The 21414-nt window shown below is 42.7% G+C and overlaps 2 protein-coding genes across 2 annotated transcripts in view; one reads left to right on the plus strand and one right to left on the minus strand.

Moving 5' to 3' along the window:
- Nucleotides 1-21414, minus strand: part of vps4b (vacuolar protein sorting 4 homolog B) — a 376929-nt gene that overhangs the window by 175009 nt on the left and 180506 nt on the right. The gene's annotated exons all lie outside the window — the stretch shown is intronic.
- LOC307237613 (histone-lysine N-methyltransferase 2C-like) overlaps nt 9169-21414 on the plus strand; it is a gene marked incomplete at its 3' end in the record, with an annotated part of 53017 nt that continues 40771 nt past the window's right edge. Inside the window, exons 1-2 of the mRNA XM_080010371.1 lie at nt 9169-9282; nt 15995-16183. Coding sequence (XP_079866497.1) covers nt 15996-16183 — 188 coding nt within the window. The 5' untranslated portion in view covers nt 9169-9282; nt 15995. The remainder of the gene's footprint in view (nt 9283-15994; nt 16184-21414) is intronic.

Below are 21414 nucleotides of genomic sequence, written 5' to 3' on the forward strand. Positions count from 1 at the left end.
TGGGAATTTGGGAATTGACATGAAATATCACTGTGCCTGTCATCCAGCCAGTGGAGGCGCTGTTGAGCGGAAAATGGCACATTGAAGAACAATTGGCAAAATATTGCAAAGAAGCAGGTCTTTGTTGGACGAAAGCTATCCTATTAGTCCTAATGCACACGAGAGCAAGAGTTAAAAGTAGAAATGGGTTTAGTCCTTTTGAAGTGTTGTTTGGAAGACCACTGAACACAGGGATTGGGCCCCAGAAGAGACAGTTAAGCTAGCACAGACCTATGTGAGGATGAAATGTTACGTTATTGTGCAAACCTTTCCGCTGCGCTATATGAAATTCGGACGCATTACCACCAGAGGCCAAGGGACAGTTGCACAGCTTCACACCAGCCAGCTGGACCGTGGTGGAAGATTCCAGGAGGTAAGGGTGGAGATCCCCCAGTTGGTGCTCCTGACAATAGCTTCAGCCGTCAATGTAGCGGAAAGAGCCACGTGGATCCATACCAGCCTGTGTAAGAAGATACCTGAACCGGTAGAAGACTAGCGGAGGAAGACGCCACCCAGCTGGCCGTCTAATCCCAGCAGGCGGCTTGGATGCGGCCTGAGTGAAGGCTTATGCGCCCTGGTCATACTAAGTGTTCTGATAGTGCTGCCGCTCCTGTGGTGCCTGGAAGAAAGGACTGGGGAGGATGCGATTTCACCAACACTGATCACGGAGACAAGTGTTACCACACCCTCTTCCCAAGCAACTGTAGCGTTTCTGAGACAAAAAAAGAGACCTTTTCATAGGTAGTCAATGGAAACCATGGGGCTTTGATACAGAAGCCTTGGTGGATGAGGATCCGGAGACGCACAACTCGCGGTGAGCCTTCCTACGATACTGTCACGAGTGCTGGCTGGTGAATTCAAATGCAGGACACAACCGAGGCTCAGGAGTAGGTACAAAATATCAAGGGTTTATCGCAGGGAGACAAGAGGGGAAGGAAATTATGCAGCAGGCTGGGGAGGTCAGGCAGGCAGGAAGATCAAGGCAGGCTGGCAGGCAGGCAGACGCAGAAAGGTCAGGCAGGGAGGGCAGACGGATAGATCAGGGTAGGAAGGTCAGGCAGGACAGACCAGGGCAGGGAGGTTGAGTAGGGCAGGTAGTCTGATGACGTAGGGGAGTCGAGGCAGTCGTTTTGACGCAGTGGATACGATGGCGATTTGGACTGAGTGAACGGGCAAGATAGAGGGAGCCAGAGAAAGAGGGGATTACACCGAGACCAAGACGGGGGTAGTACCGGAATACATACACAAGGGAGAGAATAACTTAGAGTGAGATACCTAAGAACAGAATGAAAAAAAACACAACAGGGCAAAACTCTAACAGTGTTGTTATTGGGTTTTTATTTTTTTAGAACTTACCCCGGTGCGTGTCAGCTGTCCGCAGAAGCGTATATGTTATGACGTCTAATACACTGCGCTTTGTTTAATCCAATTGTCTGCTGGTAATACTTTAATCTAATTATTTCAAACATAATAAAGGTTAATAGTAATAAAGTAACAACTGTCACTGTGTAATTTCACATGTTTTTTGTTACAACTAACTGCAATTCAGGATGACTGTAAAAATAAAAAGCTCTGGAATATCTATTAATGCTCAAGCCAAGCCCTGGTGCGTGTCCGACTAGTAATAGATGAATAAAGTAAAAAGATTATGTTACATTATCCGGGTTCCAAACGCCACCCCTAACTTGTGTTTAACGGCGGTTATCTCTGCACTTCTGTGCTTCTGCGTCTGTACAGTCTGTCAGAGTTTGTCTTATATTATGTTAGTTAGTTAGTTAGTTAGTTAGTTGGTTAGTTCATTTAGTTAGTCCAATAGAAAAGTCCAGTGAGTGGATTTCATCAGTTCCATGACATCCATACGCCAGTGACGGAAATTTTGAATGAACAAAAACCATAGGGGTCTCTGCCCCCTTTGGAGGCTGCACCCCTAATAATAATAATAATAATAATGCTCTGTCTTTATGTACATGTAACTAATGTGTGATGCTGCGTGTGATTTGCTTTTCCATTCTGATCCTTTCGGTGTGCCAGCAGCATCACAGCATTAAAAACTCATGCGACCTGACATAATCAATAACTTGGGATTGTCACTCTCTAAGCACGAATTCTGGCGGTGAAGCCAAGGAGATGTTTTTTTTTTGAGAAGCAAAGCAGAGCCTGTTCCCTGTGTAAAGCTCTCATGATGCAACTGACAAAGTACAAGTACAAATCAAGGTCGGGGCGGAAAGTTAAAGAGCATTTAAATCATGATCTTGCCCGTCTTTTCTAAGTATGGGAAAAGGGTCTTGATCTTATTTTACAAAGTTTGTTGAGGTTGTTTGATCAAGAGGAACGACAAGATTTTTCTTCACTGATGGATCTTCGCCTGAGTGCAATCCCCCGTGAGATCCTTGCACAAGACCTGACTGCTGAAAGCCCTCATGAAAGCTACGTAACGTTACAGCTCCAAAGTAGTTTCAGAGTAGAAGTTTTGCGGCCTTGTGTTACCTAAACTGCTCTTCTCTGAGCCAAGGACGGAAAGAGCCTCTCTGTCTGTGTGAAACACGTTCATGTCAGACTGACTACTTAACCATGATCATGAAAGTGACCGTTTTGGAGTTCAAGTTAGTGACACCCCGCCTCCACCAGCCCCTTCCCTCCCTCTCTTCTCTTGGCTCTTTAGATATATTCCCTGATGATTATAAATAGCTTCTAATTAGCTCCTCCAGCCATGGGCAACAGAATTGTTCATCAAGCAGGAACTGCTCTCAGAAGGCCTTATGCACTGAAACTTGTGGGAAGTCATATGGATAGTAAATCCCCTCGGTCTCGATTCAATAAATGAATTATTTTATCAATTTTGTTCGGGAATTACGTATTCTGAATTACATCAGCTGCAATTCCCCTGTGCAATCAATTTCCCCATTTCGGTAAAGCCGAAAAAAGGCTTAACTTGTTACTTGTCCATATCATCTTGCCCCAGTTCAAAAATGAAAAAGGGTGAATAAATTGTTGTTATGCAGGCGACCTTTTGTATTTTCGATTATTTTGCCTATGTGCATTAGGCAAAATAATGGAAAATACATAAGGTTGCCTGCCCGAGTGCCTCCGTGCATTGCAATGACATTTCACTGCATATATGTGTGAACGTATGTATATGTATGTGACCGATAAACCTCTTGAATCGTGCATCTTGCACAGACACAGTTGTTTGAACTGCAACTGTCCCAAGAAATACAGAATTATGTGTCATGGGAAATGTTCTCAAAATTCAAGACGCCACATCAGAATCAGAATCAGAATCACAATTGTGTTTTATTGGCCAAACATGCTTTTGCACATGTAAGGAATTTGACTGTGGTGTCATAGTAACATAGTAAAATTTCATTCAACAATCAACATATACAGAACATGGACAAATAGCATAGGCAAAAAGGTTAACTGGTCGCGGCAAAGCTCAGCGACAGGCATACAGTAGGTGGAAACGTAGCAGGAGAAGCGATGTTAAAGTACACCCTCAAAAATAGAATACGCCACAGAATAGAATCTGCACCGCTGTGATGCGGTCTCAACAAAAAATACACTTTGTGAGGTTCACGACGCTGGAATTTCTTGGTGGAACAGGGCTGCCATTTGGAAAACATTGTGTCAAAAGCCAATGCACAAAGACTCATCATCTGGTGGAAGGAACACAAAACAAAACAACGTGATCTGCTGAGCCATCTTTCACCCTATTTCCTTCACGCAAACAGATTTACATTTGGGGAAAACCAAAGAATGCCTTCAACCCAAAGCGCCTGCTACTGTTAAACATGGAGGGGGGAGGGTGTCTGTGATGGGATGGGCAGCCATCTCATGCGGGTCATTGGATCAAATTATTTCTAGCCAAGGGCTATGAGGCCATTTCAGAAGACCAGTTTACCCTATAGTGTGTAAACACTGTTGGTTCGTGATGCCCCCATACACAGTGCGAGACAAACGCAACCAATACCAAGATGCAGTCACCCGCCTAACATGGCCTCCGCAATGGCTTCCTCACACAGAGTCTTGAGTAGATGTTGCAATACCCCACTACATACAGTTCAGGACTTACATGACAACCTTAAGGCAAAGTGTGGCCCTCCTCCTTATTGCAGCATTGATATATTGCTAGGTTTATTAATGCTCTATATGTGATTATGATGATGATGATGATTGTGATGGATGATCATGAATAAATTGTTATGTATTTCTGGCTTTTTGGACTGTGGACACCACCAGTGAGCAGAGCCTTTGTGTGGTGTACGGCTACCCAAGAGTGTACGCAGAGAAGCCTTCTCTCCTGTGTATCACCAGACGCCATATCCATACCATAATATATAATCACGATAATGTGTACATATGCAATGTGTATGTTTGGCAATTTTGCCAAGGTTGAGAGTGGCCTTGTTGGAATAAGCCCTGGAGCAGATGGAGATGTGTCATGACAAGGGCTCCTCTCCTGAGTGTGTGTGGGGATGGGGGTTTTACCTGTTGCTCTTTAGACCAACCAACATGCAACGGGTATGCAGCCACTCTGATCCTGGGCCCCAATTACCCAGACCCAGGACAGGTGTGACCTGACCTGCTCAAACCACACCAGAGTATGTATACAATAATATAATACATTTTATATATTCAGCTTGCAGTTTTCTCTGGGTGATAAGACTTTGGTTCTAGTGTTGACTTAATAAGCGCTTAACTCTATTACCCAGCATCAGCTTTCATGTTTATTCTCTCCTCCATTGTGTTGCCAAGTAGGATCCATCTGTTCACCTGGCAGCTGTGCGCCCAGTTGTTATGTAACCGCATGGAGCCGCCTCGTCTTCCACTGAGGTCCAATGCTTGATCGGCATTATTCTCCAATGCCAAAAAAAAAAACCCAAACCATACGGGGTACTGTATAATAAAAAGCGGAGTAGTTCCTATCTTAAAAAATGTTCAAGCTTATTTTCACTTATCCTGCCATATTTTATCTATCTATCTATCTATCTATCTATCTATCTATCTATCTATCTATCTATCTATCTTTCTCATACCAAATACAAGGGAGTCCAAATACATTTCGACTCCCTTCCAAAAAGACTGATGCTGTGATCTCCTTATGGACACAAACTCAAATGAGATGGCTCTGCATTATAGTCACAATTTCGATGACGGCATCTCCAATTGTCATGTGAGTCACACCATGTCATCTCCCAAGGTGTGCTGTCCACCAGGTTGGCAGCAGCACACAGCAGTTTACAAAAGTTCGGTCTCAGAGAAGCACATCGTCAAAGAAGAGTATAGGTCACTTTGACAGGTGGATTTCCCTCTCATTCTCTTTGCGCATCTCGTCATTGACTGACTGATTCCTCGGGCTCCTGAGACCTGCCCAGCTCAAACTTTGATCCTGGAAGAAAAGGGTGCGGCGGTCACCACGGGGATGTGTGGAGTGATGAAGCCAAAGGGACGGGGTGCGCTGGGATGCGCAGAGGCGTCACATGGGACTTTCCACCTCACCCCGACAGGACGGATCAAATCAAGGCAGGACGCAAAGTTTGAATCTTTGTTAAAAAAGAAAAAGAAATTAAAATAATTAAAAAAAAAAAAAAAGTTGGGTTCAATTCCCCGTCTATTATCGAAAAGAAAAGAAATGAACAGAAAAAGAGAAAATGATCCCACTTAGTGTTGTTGTGACGTCTGTCTGGTTGCTGGTTACACATTAAGTTCATGCTGTTGAGAGACTGCGGGGTGAACGGAAAGAGAGAGATTATAATGGGTTTTTTTTTTTCGGTTTTTTTTACTGAAGTGGGAATTGCTGTTGAATAGATGTCGGATTTCTTCTGCGAGCCTCCCGTCTCTTGTACAAAGAGCCACACTGCCCTCTGTCTGCACTCTTCCACTGTTTCATTCCAGTTCTTCCTTTCTTTTGGTTCTTTCTGACGTTCTCAGTTGGCTATGTCGAAGCTTTTAGGCATTTTATTGCGGTGTCCTTCTTTTTCAAAATGGAATTCGATGGAGAAGTCGATCGGCGATAGATTACTCTCTGCATCATATGCATCCTAAAAAGGACGTTTTGAAACATGAAATGAATAAAACCTTCATCCATTTTTAAAGATGCATTCTAGCATGGTATTGACGCTTGTATTGACACTAAACTATGACTTGTACATGATATTTTTCCCCGATATTAATTTATTTTAGAAATAAAAAGACTCATTACTTAAAGCCTACATCTGGCTCACATGAATGGCATTAGGGCCCCAGTATGCATTGTACAAACAGGAATATTCCCAGTGCACCTTAGCTTATATGCTGAAAGGTTATTATGGCGATGCTTTGCAGTGTATGTATACCAACCCGGCACCTTGACAACAGTGCTGTCACACTAGTGATTTAACCCATTAACAATCACTGTCGCCGTATGAGTGCATGTGTTGTGGTGTGTGTGTGTGTGCGCCGTGTGACAAATAAAGAATCTCCTATCTTAACTGCTGCCCAATGCAGTGGCCTCTTGGAGTTGTACTAAGACGTGAACATTTTGGAGGTTAAATATGACCTGAAACGGAAATACAGTGATTGGAAAAAAAAAAAGGAAAAGTGGATTCAACCGTAATCACATTACAAGCCACAAACATTTTTTATATATTTTTTTTACAAATATTTAGAAGAAACAGCTGACCCAGGACATGTGAAGGGAAACAAGGGCTTTTACATTGTGAGAATAGCATCTGGTTGCCTGAAAACAATTAGAAAAGCCATTTTATTGATGCTTAGAAAATGTTGCAATGATCTATTTCCATATTCATAAGAAATGATGTGACGCTTATGAATTTTTTTTTTTTTTTTTTTCCAAATTCCATCTCCTACACATTCAGGATTTGGACAACGGCACGACTAGTGTAGGAATTTTTTATGTTTGATTTCTTGTCGCTGTGGTGAGAACAGAGCGACTCCTTTAGGAGTTGATGGCGAAATCATTTTGCGATTCAAAAACAAGAACAAACAGTCGCCATTAGCCCCAACAGCCGGCGGGGGGCGCTCGTTTTCTAGGGGAAAGAAAGACCCTCCCGCTTTGCCTTTTACTGAATGGTTGCGCTTGACTGAATTGCTGGTGCCGCGTTCCCCCAAAGGGAGAGGGAGGAGGAGGAGGGGGGGGGGGGGGGGGGGGGGGTAGGGGCGGAGCGACGCTGTGCCCCCACACGGAACCGAAAACCAAGAAAAAGACTCTGCAGCCTCACAGAGCGGTGTGCGGCGAGTCACCACCACCACCCGACCCCTGGGGCGCTACCGAGTTTAACCCCTGCATGGACAGTATTACCAAACGCGTGTGTGTGTGTGTGTGTGTTAACTCACGATCAGTTTGGACAACGCAAGTAAAATGAGAGGGATCTCTTATCAGGAAAAAAAAAGTGTATTCGCCCCTTGCGTTTCCCTTCAAAACAAGCGATGGATCGCTGCTCTGCATGGCGTGGAACACAACCGGTTAACAGTCCGCTCCAGTGGCGCCCGGCGGCACAGGGGGCGCCGGGGTTTGCGGCTCTCCCTAGCAATTATTTTATTTACTAAATGCCAATATCCCTCCGCAGGGTCAGAGAGTCTTTTCAAGAAATTGCCAAAGGTGTTTTTTCCTGAGCTGTTTTGCCAGCTCCCCTCTCTCTCGAAACCCCCCCCCCCCCCCAAAAAAAAACAAACAAAAAAAAACCCCGCAACCGTTTCGACACACGTACGTCGGCGAGCCGCGGCCGTTCCCAGATCCGAGCGCCGAGCCGCGAAGCCGGGAAGCCGGGATCTATATTTCCCGGGAACCCGGGGGGGGGGGGGTTGTGCTGCGGCGCCACTTAAACGACAGACATGGCCACCGCGAGGGAGCGCAGCGAGTCGTTGTCTCCCATTTAAATTGTGTTGTTGTTGTTGTTGTTTTTTGTTTGTTTGTTTGTTTGTGTTTTTTTTTTTTTTTTTTTTTTTTTAATCGTACTTAATATTCCGCCCCTGTCGCGCGGCCCTTCTACGCCGCGCGGCGTTACCGTCCTCGTTTTTGTGTTTTCTTTTTGGTTCTTCCGGGCGGCGTGCTACTGTTTGTTTCGCAGCGTTTGGGTGGCGGTCGCTGCTGCGTGGCAGGGAGGCTGCGGGAGTCTCCGAGGAGCCGCAGCTGAGGAAAATAGTGATGAGAGGTTCGACGCCGTTTGGGGGATTCGGTTCTCGGCGACCCGCTCTGTGAAGGTGGGGGTGGGGGTGGGGGTGGGGGGGGCAACTAAAAAAAAACGAGAGGAGAAAAGGAGTCGTTCGGTGCCGGAGCGCACGGGCAGCGGGGGGGGGGGGGGGGGGACTCCCGGCGAACGATGAACGATGAACGAGCCGGGGGAGTCGGTTCAGCTCCGAGGCGCGGACGGAATTCTCGCCGGCGTCGCTTAAATTCTGGACGCGATGGTTGATGTGGGAGGAATCATCTCAACCGTGTTTGGACCCCGTGACTCGCTGAGTCCGACCCCCCCCCCCCTCACAAGCACTCACTGCATCGAATCGGGAATCATAAATGATTGACTTCCGCCGTACCGTGAATTATTTGGGGTGGAATGCAATGCGTAAACCAGTCGCGTCCAGTGTGAATTGTGCCCGGTGCCCTTTTTTTTTTTTTTAAAGCTTCCCTCCGCGATCAATTTGCGGCGTGTGTCTCGAATAACCACTCTCTGGCCGGGGCGCCCGACTCCTGAGTCATTTAAAAAAAAGATCCGTTCGCCGCGAACGCATCGTCCGCGAGTCTTGCATCACCAGAGGAAAACAGAGCCAGTCGGAGCGGATCGGCCGAGACCCAGCAGCCGCCGAGCGCCTTCCCCAGACCCGCTGAACATTCGAACAGCCCCGCTCCCACCCGCAAAGTGCTCTGGACTTATTTGGATTTGTTGTCCGGTCGGTGATCCCGTCGACGGTCGTCTCAAAACGTTGACCGCCGACCGGTTTTCACTCCCGATTTCGTGCGACGACAGCTGTCACCGGAGGAAAAGGGGAAAGTGATCCATCCGTCAAATGAAGCCGATCGCCGCTGGGTTTACACCCTCCGACCGTCCGTCAAATGGGCGAAGTTAGGAGCGACGTTCCGCCGTTGGATTGGGATGTTAACCGCGGTGTTCCTTCATTGGAGAGAGGGTTAGCTTAGCTCAGCTAGCCGGCTAGCTTAGCTGAGTGATTATAAAAAGTGTGACGTTTTATCCATCCAGTGTTTTGGACATGAAGAAAATAATCCGCTACTCGTAGGGTCGGAAGGTAAGATATTTTTTTCGAGTGTAGTTTGTGGTTATTATACAAGAAGCCTTGTTTTCAGGCAACATTACCGGGGTCCTCCGGGCTGCTGTCGCCGCCTTGGTTTTCATGGACCCGACTATTTACTGGTGTGTGTGTGTGTGTACAATATAGATGGATCGGTGGCTGTATAGATACACGGACAGATACTTTATTCACCTCGGTAGGGAAAACGCGATGTTACAGCGGCTCGCATCGAAGCGGTAGTCAACAATAATGTCAATAAAGTCATAAAAACAAAAAATCCGAAAAAAAAAAATTGGCAATATTCAACAAACCTCCCAAATAATAACAGAAAAATGTCGACATGCGAAACCGTATGAAGTAATTAAAAAATAATAATTTACACGGAAACGTGCGTAAGGTCTAAAAAAAATCACTACAACAGGAAAAAAAAAAAAGGCAATATACAACCAACCCCCAAAAATCTACAGAAAATAGAAAGATTTGTAGAAATTAAAAATATCACCGACACCACACGTGGGGACTTCACCAGAAGACTTATACGTATTACGCCGACAAAACCACATTTTAGATTGTAGCGCAAAGGATAATTTCCCTTTACTTTGTGTAACGTTACACTCGTGAAATCGTTGCTTTTCATGAAATAGACGGAGCCTGTGTGTGTGTGTGTGTGTGTGTGTATAAGCCAAATGTTTCCTTTCCATAGCCTCGCAGCCAGTCGTTCCGATTCAACGTGGTTCGTGTTGTTCTGATCACACGAGCTTTGTTTCTGTTTTAAGCATTAGTTGCCTCGTAACACGTCAGAGAAAAAGGAAAAGGGGGAAACGAGGACCAACTCACCACTACGTTAGCTAACCTGTTTGCTGCGCGAGCCACTTTTAAAGTTCCCTGATCAATGTGGCGGAGTGAAGGAGCCCGAGCCCCTTTGTGTCCGCGGTCCCCGAGGCCGTGTCTCACATCGGTTTGTGCACGATAGTATTATTATCATTATTCTGCATTACTACTTAATACACAGGACCTTATAGTGCTGAACAACAGGCTAGCTAACGTTAGCTGCAGCAGCTGCTTTGTGCTCCAGCCTGAGTAACAAAAGCTCCAGTTGTACCCTGTAGCTTGTCAGCACCACAATAGTTCCCAAACCTTGGAAATGTAACCTAAGCTGTACTTAAAACGTATCAGTTTTGTGTAAATTGTTTTTGGGTGGTTAACTGCATGAATTTTATTATTATTATTATTATTTTTACCTCTGCCAGGACCAAAATGTGTTTCTTGGGCCAAGTACATTTCACATACAAGCAATTTGTCTTGGTAGATTCGTGCATTGTTGCAAAGATAATTAGCATAAAAAAGCCCAACTGTCTTAAAAAGTCCCAAGTATAGACATTAAAAGAGTAAACAAAATATGCAAAATATACTAAAGGTGTTCTATGCACAGGATAAATGTAATTTAAATCTTATGGCAGGGGCTGAGTGGCAGTGTGCTTGGTAGTTTTGGCTGTGGGTATAAACATAGATGGAATCTGTACAGGATGAGTAAATGCATCTACAGAAACATGGGCATAGAACAATTACAGTCTAACAATTAAGTATAATTACAATGTTTACGATGGCTAAAATCCTAGTTCTTGCGTTGTTATTACTAGTATACTATATATCTATAGTGTTTTGGGCACCTCAGTGGCTTTTGTTAATTGCTTGATAGACGGTTACATTCACGGAACAAATGGCTGGATATAAATTGTGACGCTAAAGATTGGTTCGATTTCTTTCTTAATTCAAAAACTGTATTATTGACTTGCATAAAAGGACAACAAATGGAGGTTTCTGACCACCCACCCATCATCTCCTATTGAAGACAGGACAAATGAGAATCTTACACATTTGTGGTGCCAGATTGAGACACTAAAGAAGAGTGGTCGTCACTGTCTTTGTCAATTTTTGATGTTGATGCAAACAGTGTCAGGTCCCCTCGTGTTCAAAAGATCCTGCACATGCTCTCCTACATATAGCATTAATTCGACCTAATCACTTGCTCAAAAAACATATTTTAAAGTGGTTAAAATAGCAAGGCGTGTGAATTCCCAGTAAGCATGGCACTTTGCCCAATAATGAATAAACCCAAGTCAACACACGCTTTCTGATCTTCTTGCATGTCCTTCATCAAACTGCACATATTATGTGGAGGGCACCTACTGCATTGTTTACGTGGAGGAGTCCCTTTAAATATGTCGAGCCAAATGTGTCAGTACATTGCTGGACCAAAGTTTGTTTCAAAATACTGGTTTTGTGTTAGGGGGGCAGGATTTGCTCACATTCCTTAATGAATAATGTCAACTGTTACTGTCAGGCTAACATCCAAACGTTCATTTCACACCCTCTGTTGAGCTGGGTATTGTTTAAACATTTTGGATAATGCAGATTGCAAAAAAAAGTAAAAATTTCAACACCTAGGCCTAATTTTAGAGATGAAAGTAGTACCACACGATTTTTCACTATTAAGACATGGTATATGTTGGTGCAAAAAAAAAAAGTTTGAAGTCCATTGAAAGCAAAAATAAATATGTGCTCTGAGTTTGTCACGCCACAGAAAAATGTGTTGTTAAAGCAACACTGTAACTTTTTTATTTATTTGTTTTTTTAACCTTTTAAAATAACAGCTTCAAAATCATTTTGAAGGTTTACTGACTTGTATTATGGAGAATGACACCACTTTCACCCCCCCCCCCCCCCCCCCCCAAACGCCTGTTCTTGCACTATGTAACTTCTGTGTTCGGGTAAGAAACCGTGGGAAACTGTGTTACGCTTCATGGCACTACGTCACTTCCTCAATGCTTGTCTCTGGTAATTACTGTTGTTTTCCGTGGTTTAAAAAAAAAAAAAAGGATGAAATTGCTGGTCAAAATCCGTCCGATAATAATTCTCATACAAAACATAGCCGCTCCACCTCCCCCACGGCGCGGATGAGACAGGCCAGCGGTGCGCACGCGCCGGCCCTCAGTTTCATTGCACCACAGTGTTTGTTTCACCCTTTTACTCGCGGGTGCGAGCCGATCTTACAGGCTGAGCACATCTGGTACCTATGGTAGTAGCGGGGGGCCGATCCCCACACCCTCTTTCCACACAGCCAGCACTCAGCTCCAGGGGAGCTGAGTGCTGGCTGAAGCGGGGAGATCCGTGCAAGGGGCGCTGTACCTAGGTGTACGTTATATTTGTGTTTGTAACAGACCGTTATTGAAATGTGACCGATAAGGTTCACATTTGTCTGGTAAAAGAAATTATTGTCGGACACCCAACTGAGTTTTATGACAGTGGTGTAAAAGTGCAACTGCACTCAGAAATTGGAGGCGCCAAATAGCAAAAGTAAGATAGTGTTGCTTTAGCCACCCAGCCAAATTTGAGTGATTAAAAAAATAATAATAATAAATAAAATCGCCAAATATATAAAATTTGGTTTCTAAATCCTGGAAAAAAAATAAAAGGCAGAAAAGCTGGGGGCGTGTTCGCTTAAGATGCTGATACCACTGCCAATCATATTAATCGCGTCAAACGTTTACATTGGTGTAAAATACATGTTTAAATGCTCCTTTGCAGAACCCAGTCCTGTGTGTCTGGCTGCGGGACTCCCCGCTCTCCGGTGCCCCCTGCTCGGTCGTCCTCCGCGGCCTGCTAGCATGCAGCTAACATAACCAAACCCTGTGCGGTCAAACCAACAGCATGGTTTTAATTTTTTCCTGGGCGTCCATGGCATGAGTTCAGGGTCTCTCTGAAAAGGCCTTTTACTCCAGGTGTTTATTCCCAAAACAGCTTTTTATCCCAAGCTCCGGGCTGTTAGCTCAGCTTATTTCACTGCTGCTCCGTTTCCAATGGTCCGACCTGTTCTTTATATAGTGCTAGGGGAGGGGAGATGTCAAGTATGACTGCTCTACGTCATTGAGTCATGACTTAGACCCCCCCCCTCCCAAAAAAAATAAATAATAATAATTGGAACCACAAAAATGGTGAACAACAGTTTCACGGTCTAACTCCACAATGCAGTACTACATCATTCAGGTCCTTTCACATGTTTAACGTGTTTAGAGACATATCACTGAATTCATTTTTTAGGGACTTTAACTGATGAAGGTTAGATTGTTGGATTGTTGTTGCCTTTAAGGACTCTGGTGACATTCTGAGCACAGGATTTAACTATGGTGGTAATATGAGTTGAAACCAGAGTTACATTTTTTTTGTGCAGTTGGCAAGTTATGGAGATAGTTTCATATTCTCTTGGGACAACCAAATGCTTATTGAGACCCGTTTTGCTGTACTCGTTGACACTGGTTAACATCTGGACTTTTTTTAAACATCAAATGATTCTGGAGATAGTTGTTCTCTTCCTCACGCTTGGGCTTCATTGCATTGTGACTAGATGAGTCCATCTTCACATCTGTAGAACTTTTCCCTTTTTGGATGAGGAATACCGACTTAAAGGTCATACTGCTTTAGAATAAAAACATTTTTTAAATTAATCTTTACCAAAAGAACGTACATGCAACTGTCATTTAAATTAATGACTTAAGTGTAAACAGACAGAGTATATGTTCATCCCTAAACTTGGGATACAGTGATGATATGCATATCGTGTAAGGGTGTAACGATTCACCATTATGAATTGGAAACCGGTTTTAACATTAAAGATGCGACTACATCGATACACGGACCTGGATCGAGCTAAATGTGACATGAACCGGTCGATGACCCGATTCTAAAGTTACAAATCGGTCGACTGAAGCTTTGCTGCTAATTCTAGTTTAGTATAAACTGAGCTGCTGCAGAAGACTCACTGATCTAATGTTAGAAGTCCTCTTACTTTTAAAATAATAATTCTATGTTTTGTTTGGATACACGGGGAATGGGACGCACAGTGGACTGGAGATCGCTCCCTCTCCATTACGCAATCTATCGTCTGACTGTCCCTCAGTCAGGTTAAAAATGTTTGTTTCGTGCAATTTAAAAACCAACGAAAAATGAATCCAAATTACAAAATAAAAAAACACAGAAAAACCGCCGCAGCGTGTACGCCGCAGCTCTGACTGGAGAAGAAATGGGGGAAAACTCCCCTGCGATTCTCTGAGTTAGGTTTACGTCTTTCGTTTTACGTACAACTAAGAAGCTAAGGAAACAAAATAAATCGAAATCTTTCTCTAAATCCCTGTGCAGCCTGAACCCTGCACTGTGTCTCAACGTGCCGCTCAGAGCTTCTCCAACTGATCGTGATATTCGGCAGAAGCTGCACGGTTTATCGCACACTGAGGTTCATTGTTACCTTCCATGCTACTGTTTTGGCCATTACCTAGGACATTGAACTGATAACTAAACAACCGATCACTTCTCGCTCCCTCCGACACCCCCCCCCCCCCCCACAACTAGATCACGCGCACATTCCCATCTCGCGAGATTTGTGAAGCACCCGCAATAAAACACATAACTGACAATTAACAACTCATCCAGGGCCATTACAATATTATATTATACAGTATATTGATATATCAGAACCACTATATATTAATATATCTAAATGCCATTAAATAACTAAAGTACTTGTGAATCCCTGGCCTTTTATGAAATATATCTATTTGAAAGTAAGCAATGCCACTTTTAAAGATTGTCTTATTTTAGTTTATAATGGAAAATTAATGTCTATATTAAACACATGTTAAGAACTGTATCAGATGGCTTCATATTGCATCGCACCGAGTCGTTCCGTAATAAAATGTGTAGTCCCTGATTCGTATCGTAGCCCATGTACCTAGATACATATCGGATCGTCTTATAAGGGAGAGATGCACACCCCTAATATTGTGTGCATTTAAATTTCCATCCTGTCACTTGATACTCTTGTATAAGGAATAAAAAGAATAAGGGGGAAACAGATGTCACTGGAGTTGGATGATATGGAAGAATTTATTATTATAATAGAGTAGTTTACAAATATAGACTTTATGCTACTGGCTGCATTGTTGCCCTGTGACAAATACTAAAACTTAAACAAATATCTATGTATCTCCTTATAAATGAAGTCCTCAAGAATCTTACCTCGGTTCATCACATCATAATGCCCAGTATAATAACCGAGCCAGATTATGCTTTTTAAATAAATCACCCTCAAATACTAAGACCTTGTATTGTGACAAATCTTAGCTCATATATTCTTATTGGCATCAATTGAGCCACTACATTTTTTAGCAGTATATCTCCATGTCTAATTTTTACAAATTTATGACGCCACGGAATATAAATGATAAAGATTATGACCATATTCAATTATTGCCCAGCCCTAGGCACAAGTGTAAAACCAGTTTGTATGGAGCACTACCCATAAAAGTAGTTAGCACTGTTGCCACTGTCAAACCCGTCCGAGGCCTGTGTGGAGTCAAGACAGGGAGCACATTCTCAGTCTTTACGTATGGTTGTTTCCTCCCTCACCAAAAGATGAGTCTTTTTTATGGGTACACACGTCTGCCATTGCCCTTGATTAAGGCTCTGGCATTGGAAATTAACTTTCTCCCTAGCTGCTGGATTATGGGTGCCCACTCCTAGTAGTATATGCAAACAGGCAGATTGAGTTATTCCTATTTTCTAAATTTAAAAGTTTAATCAAGATTAAAAGCAATCCTCCAACGTTCCGTGGTGTTCCCTGATTGTTTCCATCTCCTTCTTGCTCCTTGGTCAGAATGTCATCAGAGGATAAGACTGTGGAGCCCTCTGACCAGGGACCCTCACCGCCATCCAGCAGTGTGGGGGCCACATCCACAGGAAGTCCTGCCCACGCAGACAAGCGCCCTCGTGGCCGGCCGCGCAAGGATGCTGCTGCCATTCTTCTGCAGGCACCACCCTTATCCACAGCCAAGACCAGAAAGAAGTACGTCTGCAAATATGTCATTTATATTTTAATTCATTCCATCAGGCAGCCTATCACTTAATTCTTTACGTTGGATGTGGTCATTTCTTCCTTTTGGCCCATGGTTTTCTATTTATTGGGGGACTAGCCATTAAATGATGATGAATCCACCTTGTAAAGGTTTGCCTGGTGTCCTTGGTATGAACTGAGGGGGAAACATATTAGGGATACTGTGCGTGATAATTCAGTCTGATGGAGATATATTTTTATCTGTATTTTGTTGGTATATTCACTAAACAAATCATGTCTTTGTTTTCAACGATTGATGAATAGCATATCTCCACCAAGCTGCTTGACTTCACGACAGATTATCAAATGTATCGTAGTTGACAAGTAGTGAATTAGGAATGGACAGATACTGGAATTGGATATCGGTCCAATACCATGCTAACCTATCCAGGTAGTTATATATGTACAAGCTATCCAGTTATCAAGAGCTGCTGTCACACATGCACTGCAACCGTGAAATTATCCAAATTTCCAGGAGGAGCTGTATGTGTGAACGCGAATGTCCGAATCATTTGGACCGGACTTAAGCCAGCCAGCAGCCTAGTACAAAGTCTGTAATGTTGGATTGAGCCATATGTGTGAACAGAGCAGGTAATTGTCCAGAGAATTCACAGCGAGCGTGTGGGCGTGTCGCTGTTGATGACGTCTCTATCATGCGCCAGTTATTTTCCTTCGTGCGGATCTTTGTGCACAGAGTGTAGCTGCAACGTACTCCTTTCTGCTTTCCTCCATATTCCTTTCCACTCTTTTGTTTATATTACGTCCAAAAACATGGAGTATCAACGCGAAAAATACAAGTCGGTAGCCTCGTCGGCCATCTTGGGTGTGCTAAAACTCTGCAGCGTCATTGCCTCCTGCAGGCTCTACCCAGGCTCCGCCCCTCGCCTAAACCAAACGGATTATTTCCAGGTAGTGTAAATATGTCTGACACAGACAATCTCTGGTTGTGAGCTCCATGTGTGAAAGGGTAACTCCGGACGAAGTGATTATCCAGACTTTATCCAGAGTTCTTCTGTGAAAGCAGCTTAGGAAATTTACTCTTATTTTTTGGTCATGTTTTTGACACATAGAAGTATGGTAGATAGATTGTATAGATTATATGGCAATCATTATATTAAAAAGACCCAAAACCAACTGTCTAATTTTGTTCTGTTCCGCATGGATTGGATCAGTATTGACTGATACTGATACTATAGCTTTAGGACACAGTCATTATCGGGAGTGAAAAAGTGGTAATGGTACTCCCTAAATTTAAGTTGAATTTACGAAGATTAGGAAAAGGTTAATTATTGGTCATGTAGATTTGTCTTCCAGACAAATTTTATTTCAACTCAGTTTGGTTACTTCCATCCTGCCAATATATGATGCTATGTTGATGTGGTGGTCTCTGGCTATTCATATTAAACCTCTTAAACATTAAATCCAGGAGACTGTAATTCTGGTTGCTTCTAACAAACCTAAGCTAAAGGCCATCCCAGAAAGTTTCCATGTGTTGGGGTCATGAATGATGGTTGGCTGTCTTGAGTTCTTAAAAGTGTCCCAAATGGCCAGTCCACCAGGTCCCAGCCTCCAACAATGTTCTCTCAGTGTAAAAACCTATCTTTTACAGGCCTCTCTAGGCTAATATCCTTTATAACTGCTGTTCATCTGCGTTATGCACAACCTTTGGGGGTATTTTTTAAATTCAACAGTTTTTTGGCATTAATTATATATATATATATATATATATATATATATATATATATATATATATATATATATATACACACACACACACACACACACAATACAAACATTGTTTTGATTGATTCATATTGTTGACTGGATAGATCAATACAAATTGATGCATCATTATACCATATATAATATATTATTATATATGTGGAAAGACTTCCTAGCACAGGGATCTGTAGCTTTGGGGATTTAGCTAAACATCAGCATGAATTCAAGTAGGACTGCCCCCTTAAAGTTGACGAGTCAAATCATCAGTCGGAAAGCCGTGCGTCGACTGAGATTCTTCAAGTCGAGCAGTCTTTTATTTTTTTATTTGTTTTTGTCAGTCGGTGTGAATTACAATAACAAGATAAAACAGATAGAAGCTTACAAAATGCACATGCATGCATCGCCATGACCCGTCCCTTCAAATAAAACAAATAAAAACAGTGTGGCGACGGGACACGGAGGAACGGGGCACAACTCGTAGTCTTGTTAAGATTATTTTCTACGCATGAAGAGAGGCTGATCAGGGAGAGAGTCACTGAGAAAGTGTCCCCATTATGCACGGTTTCATTCCATACGCACTCGTTTCATTCCATAAGGAGACAAAATAATCCACATCTAAAATTAAAACACTGTTTTGGCGCACCGATTGCGGGTGCCCCATCGCTTGCACGCACATCGCTAGGGCGCACATCGTTGGTACCTTTGGAGAGGGAGACAGGTGCCCGAAATGCGCCCCGATCGCTCCCTCTCCACCACCCCCCTCCTCGGGATGGCACCCTCGGCCTATCTCGTCCAAGCACCCCCCATCCGCCGAATAGTCGAATATTCGCATTGAACAGCCAAATCTGATTGGGTACAGCCCTATATTCAGGTAATACTTGGTGAAAAAACCACCCTGTAATTGTAGAACATTGCTGGCTTCTTTGTTACTTCCAAAGCAACACATAATGCAGCTTATAGCTGCTGAGTAATATAATGCCCTCATGGTTCTTAACTCTCTCCTTACCCTATCCTCAATCAATCTTAATACCCTGCTCCCAAGAGATAGATTAATCTCTCAGCATTCCGATGATGTGTTAATGCTACAACCTTAGACTGACCTGGGGCAATCTTGGGTTGATTTATTTTATTTTCCTGATTAAGTCTTGGGGCTCAGCGCTACATTCATCAGAAATGTACTCTTCTAGTTTGTCCAAGGCATGAATAGTGATTACCGGTCAGCAATTACATGGTCAGAACCATACACACACACACCCACACTTATTTTTGTTAAAAATCAGGCTTCAGGGGTGCATAGCTGTTGATCTTGGTAATCATTTCTTGGTCTGTTAGGAGTTTTATGTTACCTGTTTTTTCCTGGGTTTAAATTTTACAAATGGGAGAACATTTAGCTCATGTATTGTACCTTGTCCATTTCGAGTGAGCTTCTTTTTATACAGGTTTATTTTGGAAGTTTGAGAAAAGAGTGGTAGCTGAAAGCAAGTATTGTTGACGTTATGATGTCACCCATCGCAAATGTTTCATAAAATGATGGCTTGCCGTTACAGTTAGTTCTGCTCTCACAGGACCACCGCCATGCACATTAGCGCTCTACTCTGCTGAGAACTTTTTCTGTGCATATTATAAATCATCCTTGTTCCTAACCTGCAGCTAGCTCAGAACATTACTCCAAGCAATTTCTAACCTTGCTATTGGACTCCACTACAAAGGCAAATGGGGAGTCTGACCCCGCTGTATCAAAATGGCATAAATAAGAACTATGTTCACGGCTCTTATATTCAGATCCACTGTCATATTCACTATTTTTTATGTTACATTTTTATTTTGCGTTGCAACAAGTTATCCACCCCAAATAAGCTTAAGTTAACAAACAATCGCAGCTTATAATCACCTACACCATCTTTAAAAGTCAGTATATGTTTGAAGAGAAGAATAGACAGTGTAAAGCATTGAGGGTGTAACGATTCACCAATACGAAACTTAAGGAAACTAAATAAATTGAAATCTTTCTCCAAATCACTGTTCAGCCTGAACCCTGCACTGCGTCGCAACGGGCTGCTCAGAGCTTCAACTGATGATGATATTATAATGTTCTCAACGGCGGAAGAAGCCATACGGTTGTTGTTATTACACACTGATGTTTATTGTTACGTTTCATGCTACTGTTTTGGCCATAACCTATGCCGTTGAACCGACAACCGAACACTTCTCCCTCCGCGCTCTCTCTCTCCGACTTCGTCTCACCACACACCAGACATGTGACCAATTCCCTCTTATCCAAGTCACAAGTAAGTCCCAAATCATTTTTCCTTGGGCAAGTCAAGTCACAGGTTATGTCAAGTCAAGTCGAGTCCTTGGTTAAGGCAAGACAAGTCAAGTCCCAAATCTCAAGTCATTTTTTTACTGCAGTACTGCAGTCTTATCTGCAGTATCTGGTCTTCATGAAGAGAAAAGACAAGGTATTAGTAACTGTCTAATAATGATATTATTGGCCAATCTATCTAACCTGTTCAAAAAGTATGACAATGAATTGAATTTGTATTATAATATTGATATTAAGTTATATAAATGTAATCAAACAAAAAACAAATAACTTTATACAAGATTATTTATTTCTTAATTTCTTCTCAAACAAAAAATATTCCCTCCCCATCACTTTTAAACAGTGAAATATTGACAGCCAGATTAAATCAAACTTTGTTACATTCCTCCCCTGTCTGTCTGTCTGTCTGTCTGTCTGTCTGTCTGCCTGTTTGCAGGATATCTCAAAAGGTTGTGAACAGATTTGCCCAAATTTATTTGATTGAATAAAAATGATTAAATGACATTTTTGAATCCGAAAGTGATGAGTCTTGGCACGGTCATGGCTGCCATGATGATCTGACTGTACTGTATGTGTATAACCAGCGGGAGAGTATCGAGTCCTTCTCGTTGCATACCGGGTAACGTTACACTGACACTTGTAATGTCAATATTAACAACGTTGAGCATTTTAATATTTTATACAAAATATTAGGGCTGCGCGATAGGACGATATATATCGTAAGACGATTGATAAATGTATCATCTACAGTATATATATTTTTAGAGCCCGACCGTTCTGATCCTGATTATAGGGAATCCTAGCCCACCGATTACCTATATTTTGACCAGTATTCTTCAAGTGCAAAAGTTTTAAATACATTTGAAAAACTTACATTTTATTAAAGTTTCTATATTTTAGAATGTAACTTACAAACCAAAAAATAAACACACACAGAACTTTTTGATAGATTAAAAAATGTAAAATATAATATTAAAGTACATTTTTAATTTTTAATTTCTTTCCGACTTCCAGTGGACGCATCATCCGAGTTTCTCATGAACGCAGCATCCCTTATTGCTTGGAGAGCTGTGTCCTTTTCTAAACGCGAGTGTAAACAATATGGATGTTGTGGCAGTTTCGCCTACCACCCACCACC

This window comes from Zeus faber, assembly GCF_960531495.2.
Source record: "Zeus faber genome assembly, chromosome: 12".
Classification (NCBI taxonomy): Eukaryota; Metazoa; Chordata; class Actinopteri; order Zeiformes; family Zeidae; genus Zeus; species Zeus faber.